The sequence below is a fragment of the Lytechinus pictus genome, unplaced genomic scaffold (genome assembly GCF_037042905.1).
Source record: "Lytechinus pictus isolate F3 Inbred unplaced genomic scaffold, Lp3.0 scaffold_19, whole genome shotgun sequence".
Lineage (NCBI taxonomy): Eukaryota > Metazoa > Echinodermata > Echinoidea > Temnopleuroida > Toxopneustidae > Lytechinus > Lytechinus pictus.
In genome coordinates this window covers 5,974,973-5,989,043 of record NW_026974140.1, presented here as the reverse complement: position 1 = coordinate 5,989,043, position 14,071 = coordinate 5,974,973, and the positions used below count along the sequence as shown (strand labels likewise).

General features: G+C 34.6%; 1 protein-coding gene across 3 annotated transcripts; it reads left to right on the top strand.

The window, feature by feature from the left end:
- The first annotated feature begins 721 nt into the window (after positions 1–721).
- On the top strand, positions 722–13,274 carry LOC129260979 (protein misato homolog 1-like). Of its 3 annotated transcripts, none has more exons than XR_010296652.1 (14): positions 722–899; positions 1,469–1,561; positions 1,891–2,003; positions 2,393–2,468; positions 3,399–3,622; positions 4,170–4,287; positions 5,099–5,233; positions 5,607–5,759; positions 6,583–6,714; positions 7,134–7,312; positions 7,763–7,858; positions 8,376–8,491; positions 8,814–10,804; positions 11,069–13,274. XR_010296652.1 is itself a non-coding variant. In XM_064114252.1 (13 exons), exons 1-13 carry the CDS (start codon positions 816–818, stop codon positions 9,056–9,058), a joined length of 1,764 nt encoding a protein of 587 aa, XP_063970322.1. In that variant the 5' UTR covers positions 725–815; the 3' UTR covers positions 9,059–13,274. The 3 variants fall into 3 exon arrangements, 1 of the variants encoding a protein (XP_063970322.1); XR_010296651.1 differs by having other exon boundaries at positions 729–899; positions 8,814–10,820; XM_064114252.1 differs by having other exon boundaries at positions 725–899; positions 8,814–13,274.
- The last annotated feature ends 797 nt before the right edge of the window (positions 13,275–14,071 follow it).

Sequence of the window (14,071 nt, the reverse complement as noted above, 5' to 3'; positions counted from 1 at the left end):
CTGTTTTCTTCTTTCTTCGTTTCTTTCTTTCAGAGAATGAAAACATTTTTCTTTCCTTCATTCTTTGTTTCCCTTCTTTTTCTTACTTTTTCTTTCTCACCTTTATTTTGTTTGTCACACATCTTCCCTTTCTTTCTTTTTCTTTCTTTCTATATTCGATGAATTCAAAGAATGACGGAAACCTTTTTTTCTCTTTTATTCTTTCTTTCATCGTCTTTTAAATTATTCTTACTTTCTTTCATTTTCCCCCTTCATTTTCCCCTTCGTTTTTTTTCTTTCTTCTTTCTTATTTAATTTCTTTTCTTTCTCTCCTTCATTCTTTCGTTCACCCTCCCTTCCAATTCTTTATATTTTTTCACAAGTATAATACTGTGTAGCCTTCTTTGATGATCTTTTTTTATCGATTGTCCCGTATTTCATTTTTTGAAATCTGGTCACCCTGATTTAAGCCCTTTATTTAAACTACATGAATTACCAGGTCCCAGTACATTGTGCATATAGAAATATGTTTGTACATGATTGGCTTACTGACATTAAAATACACTTTGCCACACTAAGTACATCAGTATTAATTTTATATTTATAGAGAAAACATATTGCATCTTGCACATACTTTCAATTGCCCTCTACGGCGCGTTCTCGAACAATTGACCTAGCAAAATGGCGGCGGTCACGTGACTTATCGAGTTCGCCGGCGATGTTTTGCTTGGGTGAAAACGACTTCCACGTATTTCTAGTTCAGTGCTTGTGCCTGAGGTCAGTTCCATTTTATTTTTTTCCATCAAGATTTCATGGTAAAAATAGCCAAATAAATCATGGATGGAAGGACTAGAGAGATAATTACTCTTCAATGCGGTCACTATGCTAATTTTGTTGGAACACATTTATGGAATATACAGGTAAGAAATAAACTCTGGAAAAGTGCAGTCTCGTAGAGTCGTAATGTATATGCCAGTCCCATGTACTTGAATTTGAGTGTTGCTCAGAATAAGGCGAAGAGGGCCGAGGGAGGTGCGGCGGGCGTGGAGCGGGGGAGCTCAGGCGCGGTGCGGACCCAGGCCGAGTGCGGAAGAAAAGGAAGAGAGAGAGAGGGGATTAAAAGGAGGGGAAAATGAAGGAAAGGGGAGAGTAGAATATAAAGGGGAAAATGAGGCTGAGGGCAAGGGAAATTGAAAGACGAAAGAAATGGTAAAAATCAAGTCAAGACTCGGACAAGAGTCAAGTCGAGAAAAAAAGAAACCAAACAAGGAAAAGGGAGAGGCCAGGCCCAGACTGACAGGGGAAGAAAAAAAAGAAAGGGAGAGGAACGAGAGAAGAAAAAGTAGATCTAAGACTCTTGAGTGGAAACGGTGGGAAAAATCAAAAGAATGGAAAGGGACAGCACAGAGCTACAGTCAGTCGGTGCAGAGAAGAAATGAAGGGAGGAAAGAAATATTTTAAATTTGTTTTATTTCATTTTTTGTTTCAGGAATCAACATTCTCTTATGAAAAGTGCCCTGCACAGATTATACCAAAAGAAATAAACAACGATGTTCTTTTCAGAGAGGGGCGAACATTGCAGGTCTGTATTAGATTATGTTAATCTATTCTAATGAATATAAATTCCCAGATTAATATTTCTAGGTATAACTATAATAAGAGTATATGTGAGATTGGTAGATCAACATGTACATGAGAACATTTCTTAAAGCAACAATGCAGAAGTTTTTATTCAATGTCAATTAGTAGAATCATTAAGAGTATTGTGTATCATTGACAAGATTGCAAGAAAAAGATTGTCATGAAAGAATGGCTCTTTACCAGCCTATACTGACTGTCTTGGGTATGTATTCTTCATGACACAGTACAAAGAATACATTAAATGCTCTGTTCCTACTTCCTCACAAACAGGGTGAAGAGACATATACTCCAAGACTGGTATGTCTTGATCTGAAGGGCAGTCTGAACACACTGCGAGCTGAAGGAATCTTGTATGACTTAAAAGCTGAAGAGGATGTGCATTGGTATGTAAAAATAAAACTGAAGTGATATTTATTGACCTCAAAGTAACTAATGCACTACAAAAGAATTAATAATTAGTTTGATACCTAAGAAGTACATTTTATTTATTTATTGGTATATACACATATAAATATACATTTAAATATTGGCCAACAGCAGAGCTGAAAGGGTCAATTTACAATCTCATTACAGTACAGTGTATTTGTAGGATTTAATGATAGAATATGATGGATGACAAAGCTATCAATTATTTATTGTAGCCTGTGCCATGGTGATGACATTATTTTTTGTATTTTGTTTATATTGTTTAATGAATATTGATAATGACATGGTAATATGACATGATTAGAATTCATGCTTTCTTTCTCCTTTCTATCACTGATGTATATAGGGGTGGTGATATCACTCTTCATAAGAGTAGTCCAGCACACAAAAATCAGTTTCTGGCTGATCTTGAGGCTCAAGATGTAAGTATGTTTGGTTCTTATTGTCAGAGGGTTCTTGTGTAATACTTCATAAAGCTGTTCATAAGTTATGCAACTGGTGACCTGTTCTTGGATACCAGTTTAACGTCAGCTTCATGTTTTTATTTTTTGTGGATTAAAGTTCTAAATGCAAACTATCACTATTATTACACGCAAGAAACAGTCACCAGTTTATTGGGTGTAGCTTATGAATCAGCAATATGAAAATCTTATAAATATTTTTTTTATTTGCTCACTTTCCTGATTTTTGTTCATGTATGCCCACAATCACACATACCCCCCCCCCTTTTCTTTCTTATAATTTTGCAAGAGTGTTGTTTTAAAGGTATGGCACGTGTCATATCAGGGAGGGAAGCTTAAGAAAATACCCTTCCTGGTATGACTATCACAACAACTCCATCAACAATATAAAACAGAAAAGAACAGAAATAGAGACAATAATTCATAAAATTACCTTGACACTTCTTTTATTACGCGAAGGCGCCCTCATGCGCTGACAAGAATCGCACATGTACATGACACGCGCTACAAGTATTCACTATTATAATAGAAGGCTTCAAGCTATGAATGAGAGAAAAGACTAATTTCTGAAATATAGATACGCAGGAAAGCAAGACCATTCCATGACTGTTGACCATAGTGAAATAATTGTTCTCTTGACAATAAGATATTGGTATAAATTTCATATGAACATAAATCTAAGCATAAAAACTAAGTGAATATTCTGCAAGCTGTGTACTTGTCCTTCTGAAGTGTAGCTTTATACTTTACTCTCTGAAATCCAGGTGTTAGAAAAAATATTAACAATTAGTGTTTACAATGCGATCATCCCATCTCAGTTTGGAATAAGTGCAGATAGTGAAGAAGTAGCACTCTAATTTAGGGTGAATAAATTTATTTCAATCCTGTCAGGAGTATTACCTTCAGGGAGAGCCAAGAGTCGAAGATGATGAAGATAACCTTTCAACTCCTGACATGGATACCTCAGAGGTCAATGCAGATGACCCAAAGGATGATGACCCTCCATCGTTGAAGCACTATCATCTTGATGACGATGTTCATGTGTGGTCTGATTATCTACGTAGCCATCTTCATCCCAAAAGCGTATCCATCATTAAAGAGTATTCACATGACAGGTACAATCAGTGATGGCCTTGATTCTTAACAAGTGTTGTCTCCTGTTGGCATCAGTTCATTCCTCAATCAACTCTCTGACATACGAAAGATGAAAATTTGCACCACTTCATACACATGAATCACAAGCAGATCAATCTTTGGTCATGATTTGAATATGTTATGATTCTTTTATGTATGTTGATTCATTTGTTGTTTTTCATTATACAATGTAAATTTCACCCAATCCAGCCTTGGGCTGCCATGTAATTTCTGATAAATACCTTTTCAAATTCAAAGTGCAATTTTCTTAGATATTTCTTTACTGATAGCAGAAATTATTAATTTCATACATGCACCATTTACTTTTCGAGCAGATTTTCAAACTACATATTTCTTAATGACAAATTGAATTTTTATTTTGATGTAGTGGATAGTTATAAATGGAAATTGATGATGGAAACCAAACATTACAAATGAAATAATGGTTCCTCTTCATACAGAATAATCATTCATAATCACAGGTAGATTTTGACACTAGATCTTTTTCCTCTCTCTTCTGTTAAGCAGTAGTGTTGGTGGATTTGACTTGTTTACACAAGGGCAGAATGTCTTCAGTAGAAAGGATGTTTCAGATGAAATCGAGGACAGGATCCACTTTTTTGTAGAAGAGTGTGATCACCTTCAGGTAAGATTTTTCGGTAACAAGACATTTGCTCCTGCAAAAATAGCTCTTCTGATTTCTCTGAAAATAAAATTGATAGGAAGTTTAAGATAGTGTTAAGAGTTTTTGGTTCAGAATGAAGTAACAATTAAGGTTAAGTTTTAAGACATTATTGAAGTTTGGGTTTCTGTTTGGCCTAATGTATGGATTTTCAGTAAGAAAAAATGTCGCAGGAGATATTGTCATGGTTTAGGATTATTCAACATTTCTCACTGTTAACGTTTCCAAAATTGCTTTGACTAGATTCAGGCTCATAGAAAGCCCATTGTCCAGAGCTTTCCTTTTATGGAAACTCTGAAAATTTCAGAATTGTTGAGCACCCTTTTTTTCAAAAATATTAAGCCTTTTTATATCAAATTTGAATCCTTTCTCAGAGTGCTCAGAATGATAAACTTAGAATAAAGAATAAAACAATATTTCTCTTTGTGCTACGATAGTGCAGTCTTTTTCTGTAGTTAACTGTAGATGAAAGAATTATGCCCTAAAATGTTGTTTAAATTATTCTGTATCCTTTGCTTCTTTAATGAAATACAGTGGAGGATAGGCGATGTTGTTCCATTCATTGAATGTTATACACTAAATGTGCAATTACAAGCTTTACTTCGGGTCTATGAAAGGACAAGCTAACTTGGTCTGTAGATTAGAGAAGATTAGGGAGAAGTGATCAAAACAAATGAAGTAAAATTTAGCTTCAAAAATAGTTTTTGGTTTCTATCTTTTCTGCATTTGAAGCTATTGGAAAAAAAATCAATAGTGATATTTCCTCTTTGTTTAGGGATTTCAAGTCTACTTAGATTTTTGTGATGGCTTCTCTGGTCTTGGTTGTGGCATCTTACAAGGGTTAGGTGATGAGTATCATGGGAAAGGGATCTTTGCTGCTGGAGTTGCCCCAGCTGTCTTTGATGATGAGGTGAGTTACAATACAAATATTTGCTGAATATTGTTTTTTTTTCTTGTAAGACAAGGTCCATTTAAGTATCTGGCCTGTGTGATAAGAAATAAAGAAGCCACTTTTCAGGCTCCAATCCTAGAATCTGTAACAGTTAATAAAATACAGAATGCAGTACCTGGCACATTTTTTTTTCATTTACTTTCCATTTAATTGGATATCAAGTCAATGATGATGATTATTTTTTAACAGTAACTTGGTGATGAAATCATTAGTAATTATTTACCGTTGTCAATAAAGTTGTAAGAAGAGTAATTGCAGTGTATAAAATATATTGAAATCACAGAATTTGACTGATCTAATTCTCTCTTTTTCTTTTTGACCCATTTCACAGAATCCATTATTAGATTCCTATAGGATCCTGAATTCTGTCTTGTCATTCAGCAGACTGGTTACTCACAGTTCATTCTTTGTACCTCTATCACTTGCATCTACTCTATGGAGGAAAGTAGGGCCACCACTCTCTTTTCCTCATCTTATCTACAAGGTATGCTCTTCTATTTTAGATTTCAGTACTGTGATTGGTAAAAAAAAAATAATGAAATGGGAATCATTATTTCCCTGTAGCAGCTACTCATTCTGTAACACCTGAATCCATCCACTGAAATACATTTCTGCTAACTTTTTCCTATTCCGGTGTCCAAATGAAACAAGTGACACTTCATGCTTATAAATTCTATAAAACATTTGGTTTTCTTATAATTTTAGCTTTTTCACGATAATTTTGAGTTTATATAATTTAAATGATACAATGAAAGTAGGAATGGAATGTCTTCATATATTTGTCTGGATTTTTTATTTCTTCCCTTGATGGTGATTTCACAAGGGCGTTGGCAGAGCAGTGGATCAACTGCACAGTGAGATTTCTCTGTACAGAACAGCAAGTTTATCATGACATAAATTTGAGATTTCCAAGCACCCTCTGCGGTGACATATTGTTCATGAGAAATGACCTTCATTTTGAGAGATATTGGCAATTTTTTAATGGGAAATTGAAGGGGTGCGACATGCTAACCCAGCTTTCGATTTCTTTGATTATGGTTTGGAAATCAATGTTGATATAAACAAAGATTATAGAAAAAAGCATTTAATTATTTGAAACATGAAATTCTATGATCTTTTACTACTAATATGAATATTGTGGTGTTATTTACCTGTATTTGTGTTGATAGTATGTAGTGTTATCCCTTGGCACTCAATCATTGCAAAGTTTCACATAGATGAATAGGTGATACCATAATTTATAATCATTTTACAATCCAAGATTCTTCCTTCATTTTACCCTCTTCTCTCTCTCTCTCTCTTGATAGCCATCCATGTCCTATCATACATCAGCTATCCTTGCTAGTATTTTGGACACAGCTACCCTGCCTCTAAGAACAGTAGATAGTTCGGTAACTCTCTCCATGATGACGGATGCATTAGGGGCCAGAGGACGAAAGGTAACACTAAAAATAATTTTTACATGCTTTTAAATGACTTCATTGAATATATTCATTGAACTCGTTCAGACTTATATAACAAAGTATTTTTTAATAATTTCTTTTTATTTATTTGATAATCCCTTGTTTATAAAGAATTGAAAAGTCATTGTATTCCAATTTTTTTTTTGTGTGTGTCATTGATTCTATAAATTTATTATTTTCTTCAGTCAATTCTTGTGTGTTTAACTGAAAATCCTTATTTCATCACAGAGTGTAGTTTTCTAGGCATATTAAGTGATCTGTTGTATGATACTAAAAGCAAGTATGTATAATGTTGATAATAAATCACAAAACTCATTTTGTACTGTAATTGAAGTAACAGTTTGCAAAAAACAAATTCATTTATCAATTAAACTACACACTTTCACAATTTTCAGATTGGAAGTCTTCACACCAACTACCCCCTTTCCTTCCATTCTTCATCAACGCTTGCCGATACACTTGGTGGATCGATGTTGCCATGCCAACCATTAATGCCTCACTTTGGGCAAGAGATCATTGCCCCGTTCTCCCAGTCTGTGGTCCTCCGGGGGACACCACTTGACAGGGTCAAGAGGTAATTCAAACTTTTTAGAGCTTTGTAACAAAGACCTAGGGCAGTTTCGACGCATGACTTTACAAGTGACCATTGCTGTTTTAACATAATGGGAGTAAACTTTCTATAATTCTAAAGAAATCCTGATAAACAATAATTATTTTCAACAATAGTCATGGTCTAGTGGTTATGACTCTCATCTTTCAATCAGGAAGACATGTGTTCAAATCCCAACCATGGCATGTTTTCCTTCAGCAAGATATTGAACCACATTGTGCTGTACTCAACCCAGGTACGATGAATGAATACCAGACAGAAATAATTCCTTGAATGCTCTGAGCACTTGAAGGCAGCTCGAGCTGAAGCCAGGGAAATAACAAAAATGCCCCTCGGAAAAGATTAATTCTAGATAGATTGCGCTATGTAAATGCCCATTATTAGTAGGATTAATTTTCTTATTTTTTTATTAAGGCCACCACAGCCAGACTTGAACTTGTATCACCAGTGTTACGATGAGGAAGAAATGCTCAGGAATTATTTATTATCAAACTATCCAAGAACACTAAGGTATGTGAAATGAACGGGGTGTGAGTATGGGTGTATGTATTGTATACGTATAAAAATGACCCGGTTTACAGGAAAATCACTTGTTAACTTCACTTGATTGCCTGGGAATGAAAAGAGATGTCATTTATATTCTTTTTCTATTATTTCATGGTTTACTACATGTCCTGTGTTTTCAGTGCTATGCTTCAAAGTCTGACCGATCATTTGCGTCTGTTCATAGCTGTATGCTCCCAGTAATTTTTCTTCCTATGAAATAAAAATTAAGAAGAGTGCTCATTCCATGCCTTTCTATTTTTTTTTTCAATTTCACTGAGAGCAGTGTGTAATAGTGGATCAGTTGAAGATTGTCAAGATAATCTCAAAACAAATTCAACCATTGTGCATTTGGTAAATTGTGTTTTTATTTGCTATAATCCTGTATTTTTTTGTTGTATGTCCTATATGTACATCTGAATTCAAGTGATAATGTGCTCCCAAACTTTGAAATGTTAACATAGTTTTTTTTAATTCCTGCTAGTTCTGGTCGATGTGTCCAACAGCCATGTAAAACCACAGCACCATTTCCACACCTTTTCAATGCCGAGGTGAATAGAGATGGATTTCTTTTTGATGAAGAGAGAAAGAAGGAACAAGGTATGATCATTTTTCCTTTATTCTTATGGCAAGTCCTTGTTTTACCTTTTCTAATGTTCCTTTCTGCCTATATTCCTACCTACAGTAGTCTTTGTTTTCTATAGGGAGGGAGGAGAAAGAAAGAAAGTGAATGAAACAAATTCATGAATGAAGGATAAAATGAACGAATGAAAAGAATGAATGAATACTGAGTGAGTGCGTGAAGGAGTGAGTGGGAAGTATCGAAGAAAGGAATAAATCAATTGAACGAATGAAACTAATTCATGAATGAACATAAAAACAATGAAGCAAAGGCTAAACATCTGATTTTATTGTTTTCTAGGTGTTGAGAGTATCCCATTGATGACTAGTCTACAGTCCAGTCCTGCCGTCAAAAATCTTCTCAGTTGCCTACTCACTGAAGCACGTAAACTGGACATTCATAAATTCCATGGGTATCTGGAGGAAGGCTTAGAGGAGGATGAGTATAAGGAACATCTGAATGACTTGGAGCAACTTATACCATGCTACTTGACTGAATTAGAAAAGGAAGTCAATGATGATGACGATGATGATGAAGATGACTGAGCTGAAACTGACAAGTATGTCACAACGTGGACAAATCTTGCCAAACTCCTTCACAATTATTGATTATAGGGAGGCTTGTGGCAATGTTTGTCATGTTTTTAATTGAAGTTGGTATAAAGGGATTTGTGATAGTAGAGGTGCTGTTGTCAGTCGATGAGTGCCCTGATTACGCGCCATAAAGTTAGGGTTTGAATTCCACCACAGTACCCTTTGGCAAGATGAAAGGGAGTTAAGACTTTACGTTGACATAATAGTAATGCCATTCCAAGGCACTGCATATGTGTCACGCTCTTTCTCATCAAGAATGTGAAAACTGTGATTACCATGTCAGATCTGGGATGTCATGCATTTGCATATGTCCATTTGTTTTTCACATAGGTTATGTCATCAAAAGCTGACTTTCCTTGCCCTATGTGCCCAGTGTGATCTATAAGGTTTTTCATGTGTAGTCAAACAGACCACTGGACAATATTGGCATGATCAGTAGACTGGGATACAGACTTTATCTACATATGCCCCTCTCCACCCAGGTTATAAATTGGTGTCTGTAATGGTTTGAAAGTTGCTGTAACTTCTGAAGGTTGCCATGGCGAAGAAAAGTAGTGTAGTATATAGGTTTCATCGAACACCATGTATCTTTCTTGGGAAAATGTTGGTCCTGGAAAGGACAACACAAACTCAACGTTTCGACAAGTGTGTTCTTGTCTTCAGGAGAATGAATACGTGATGTAAGATACATGGTGTTCCTACTACACTAAAGTTGACGTAGTTTACATATTTCAATATGTCCGATAAGTTGGAGAATGTACAAACTTAACAGGCATGCCAGAATCCATTTAATTTGGATAATTATTTGTTGAGAGCTTGATAGACTATCAAGCTCTATTGTTCATATATGACAGGAGTTATAGAAAAGATGAAGAGTATCAATAAAGATATATGTGTCTGAAAGAGTTATAACGGACAAAATAAAAAAGACTTTGATCACACCATGCTATGATCCTACCCCTTGATGAATAATTAGAAAAGGATGTGATTATAAAGAATATTAGACATTGTTCTGTTATTCATAACTGAAATACAAAGCGGTGCCGTTTTCATTATTCATTTTCCATCAGAGGAAATTGTGTGCAAATCTCACTCCATTTCCATCTCAAGAATTTCATTCATACTGTGCTGCACTCCACTCGGGTGGGATGAATGGAAAACTGGAAGAAATTTATTCCTTGAAATGAAGAGTTCATTACAGCTACTCTTCAAAGCCCAGGTTATTCATGCTGCATTGTTTTTTGCAAAATTGGTTGCTGTATCTAAAAATTATGACAATTTCCATTATGAGTAGCTCATAAATTGGTGGGTTTAGAAAATGGATCCATGGCAAATGAATGCAGAGTGGCTGTTTGTAAAGTTACTTTTAACATTTTGAGCAGCTGACAATGAAGTGCCAAATGAAATGCCCAAAATTCCCTTTTCCCCATTGATTTGTGAAAAGTGTTATGGTATTCCCCATAATTTCAGTTGAGTATTAGTAAGGGCATAAAAGTACATCTATGATAAGAATCTTTATAGATCACATTTTGACTCGATGAAGCTTAAAGCTGATGGAATTTAAAGATATACTCTGGGCTGGAGATATTTATATCTCAATAATTAGAGTAGAATTCACAGAGCAAAATGCTGAAAATTTCATCAAAATCAGATAACAAATAACAGAGTTATTGAATTTCAAAGATTTACATTATTCTGGTGAAATATTCATTAGGTGGGCTGATGATGTCATATCCCTACTTGTTCTTTTGTATTTTATTATATGAAATTAGGTTTGTTCAAAATTTTCCTACCAAGAACTAAAACAATTGGATGGACAACTGATTAAGTGCATTAGTTATTTCTTGCTGCAACTTATTTCATAATAATGGAGACACATCACATACACATTTGTGAAAAAATGAAGCAGTTATGATTTCATGTAACATAAGAAAGAGGAAAGTGGGGATGTGACATCATCAGCCCACGTAATGAATATTCATGAAGACATACATGCCTAGAACAGTTTCACCGGAATAATACAAATCTTAAAAATTCAATAAATTTTTTATTTGTTGTCCAATTTTGATGAAATTTTCAGCATTTTGCTCTGTGAATTTTACTCTATTTATATAGCTATAAATATTTTAAGCCTGGAGCATCTTGTTAAAATCATAAGAAATCACATCTGGCTTGTCATATTAAAGTCACTCACTCACATTTAGGATCAATTGTATGAACCCCTCACCCCTGGAAGAACATACTCAAGTCATATCATCTCATCATAATAAGACTATGATTAGAGAGACAAAAAGAAAAAGATTTATGGAGGATGAATTATGATTATGATAATCAAAGTAAATGCTAAATGGCTGATTCCACGAAGTGGCACACGCGACCGTTGATGCGCGAAATCACTTTTCAAGATAAAAGCGAATAAAGATTTTTACATATTCAACTACCCGTTGCTATATGATTGTGAAGTTTAACAGAATGAAGAATGCCCAAATCAAGAGCCAGGTATCTACTGCTGCATTCCATGATAAAAATTTATCAAATGAACATCAAATCTTGACATAGCAGTGATTGAAACACAAGTGTTGTTTTGTGCGTGGAAATGGGGCGCACCTGTGTGCCACTTAGTGGATTTTTTTTACAAGGATTTTGAGGCTAGTGTCGCTTTTTCACTTTAATTTTCTCATTAATTAGAGAAAGTTGGGTTCTAAATTTCGGTGAAATGATAGACCATAGCTAGAGAATACTAAAACTGAAAGAAACTTAAAATTGACTTTTCACATGATTTTGGGACTTTGTGCCACATTGTGGATTCAGCGACAATGAGGGCCATGTTTCATTAAAAAACTCTGCAATAACATGGTATAAGCTTCTAAAATCATTGAATGTGATTGGCCAAAAACAAATTTTATGTTTAGTGTTATGTTACCAGGTCTAGGTTCTTGCTGTGTGAAGGTTGTTTCTTTATTTATAGACAATTTCAAATGTGATTACTCCAATCGTTTTTATCAATGAAATTAAGAGATAGACTCAAACTGCTTGGTTTGTGATACTATTTATGAGAGGCTGCAGTTCTTTGATTATGATTCACGGCATTGAGAAAGTATTAGAGTTTTGGTAGGCCCTCTGAAATGTTATGGAAGAGTGATTTTTTATGGAGTCCGTAAGAAGATGAAAGCAATAAAATACTGTTTCCTTCTTAAGTTGAATAGTGAACAGACAAAATGACTAGTATCATGTATACGCTTTGACAAAGACAAATGATTAAGAGATATTCATCTTTGCCATTGAGTTTGCACACATAGATGTCAAAAAATAATGGTGAATTCCATTAATTTATTTATTAATTTATTTATTCATTCATTTATATTTCACCAGGTTAGCTCATTCAACAAAAGTTGATATTCCATGAGGCACTGTATAACAAATAATATGTGAGAGACTGACTAAAATACATTTTTTTGCAGCAGATTCTTACTACAACAACCTTAGTACTGTACTATTGTTGGTCAAAGAAGCAGCTTTTAAATCCAACTAAAATCATAAGATCATCATTATCAGATTATCAGCATGCAATTATTATTCCATTAATATATTCAGTACTGTCCTCACAAGTTCTGCCAATTCTAAATCCAGTCTAAATAAGGATTTCAGTCCATGGTTTTCTAAAAGGCTATTTTTATCAGTTTTCTTGATAAATGTATTGTAACAAATGAAATGGTTTGAGATGAATCTGCTAGGAGTGTAATAATGAGAGCATATTTTTTAATTTCTAGACATTTTGTTGATCACAGGTCTTGCTCAGCCTCATGGACAAACCTCCAGGCTTCTCTATGATGCATTTTGTACCATGTGGCAAAAAGCAGTAAATGAATCCAGTTTATTGTTATTATTATTAACCATGCAATGCTATTGAGCTTTAACATATCAAGAAATTGAATTAATGGTAAGTTTTCTATAATATTACATATTCAAGTTACTAGAGGAAATGATAAAATTGGATGGAAGTTGATGCATTTCAACAGCAATCATGGGGTTCTGTAAGTCACATATTAAGGGAGTTTGTTTTTCAAGTGTGCTTTTTATACTTTGTCTATTTATTGATATGATTGATGAAATGATGAAAATAAATTTGACATTGAGTCAAATTATGACGAAAGTCATAGTATCACAATTATCGTTAGAGTTACATGATTTTTATTGCCGACTCTTAGAATTTTTTTATATGTACAGTAGATACTGCCATAGATCTTCCCTCTGGTTAATTCAAGTGACATTATTTAAGTACTGTATCTTGTCATAAAATATACATTGTGGCAGCAAGAGAAGTGTAAGAAATCAGATGTGATACAACATAACAATCCAGCAAACAATGTTATGGCATCATTTGCTGCATATAGCGTTACATCTGGTTACTCGCTCTTTTATTAATTCTTGCCACAATGATCAACCTTTCTCTTTCCAAGACAAATGCGTGTACTTTTAATGATCTCATTTGATGTGTTTATGTTTTTAGTGTGTTTTGGAACTGAATATGCAAATGATGAAAAATCAAAGAGAGCAGTAAGATATGTATGGAAGGGGGAGGGGGGTATACATGTAGTAGTAGATAGGAGAGAGAGAGAGAGGTAGAAAGATAGGGAAAGAGAGAGGGAGGGCAGGGTGAAGGAATGAGGTGAGAGAAGGGGAAGGAGTGGGGAGGAGAGAGAAAACTTTCAGTATTGTGTTTTGTAGCTTAAAATATTTCAAGAATAAATTATGTCAAAATACACCGTACATATTTATTTGACTGTAGAATCCTAAAGATGGGTACCTTGCATACTTTAAAATTCAAGTTTATGTTGCTATACGGCGGTGACAACCGTGTCAGAACCAAATCTAGCTCACCCCCCTTCCCTCATTGGCCTCCAAATTTTGAAACAGAATGCAACAAATACTGAATACTCTTAGTAGTAGAGCGGATTAGCCGAA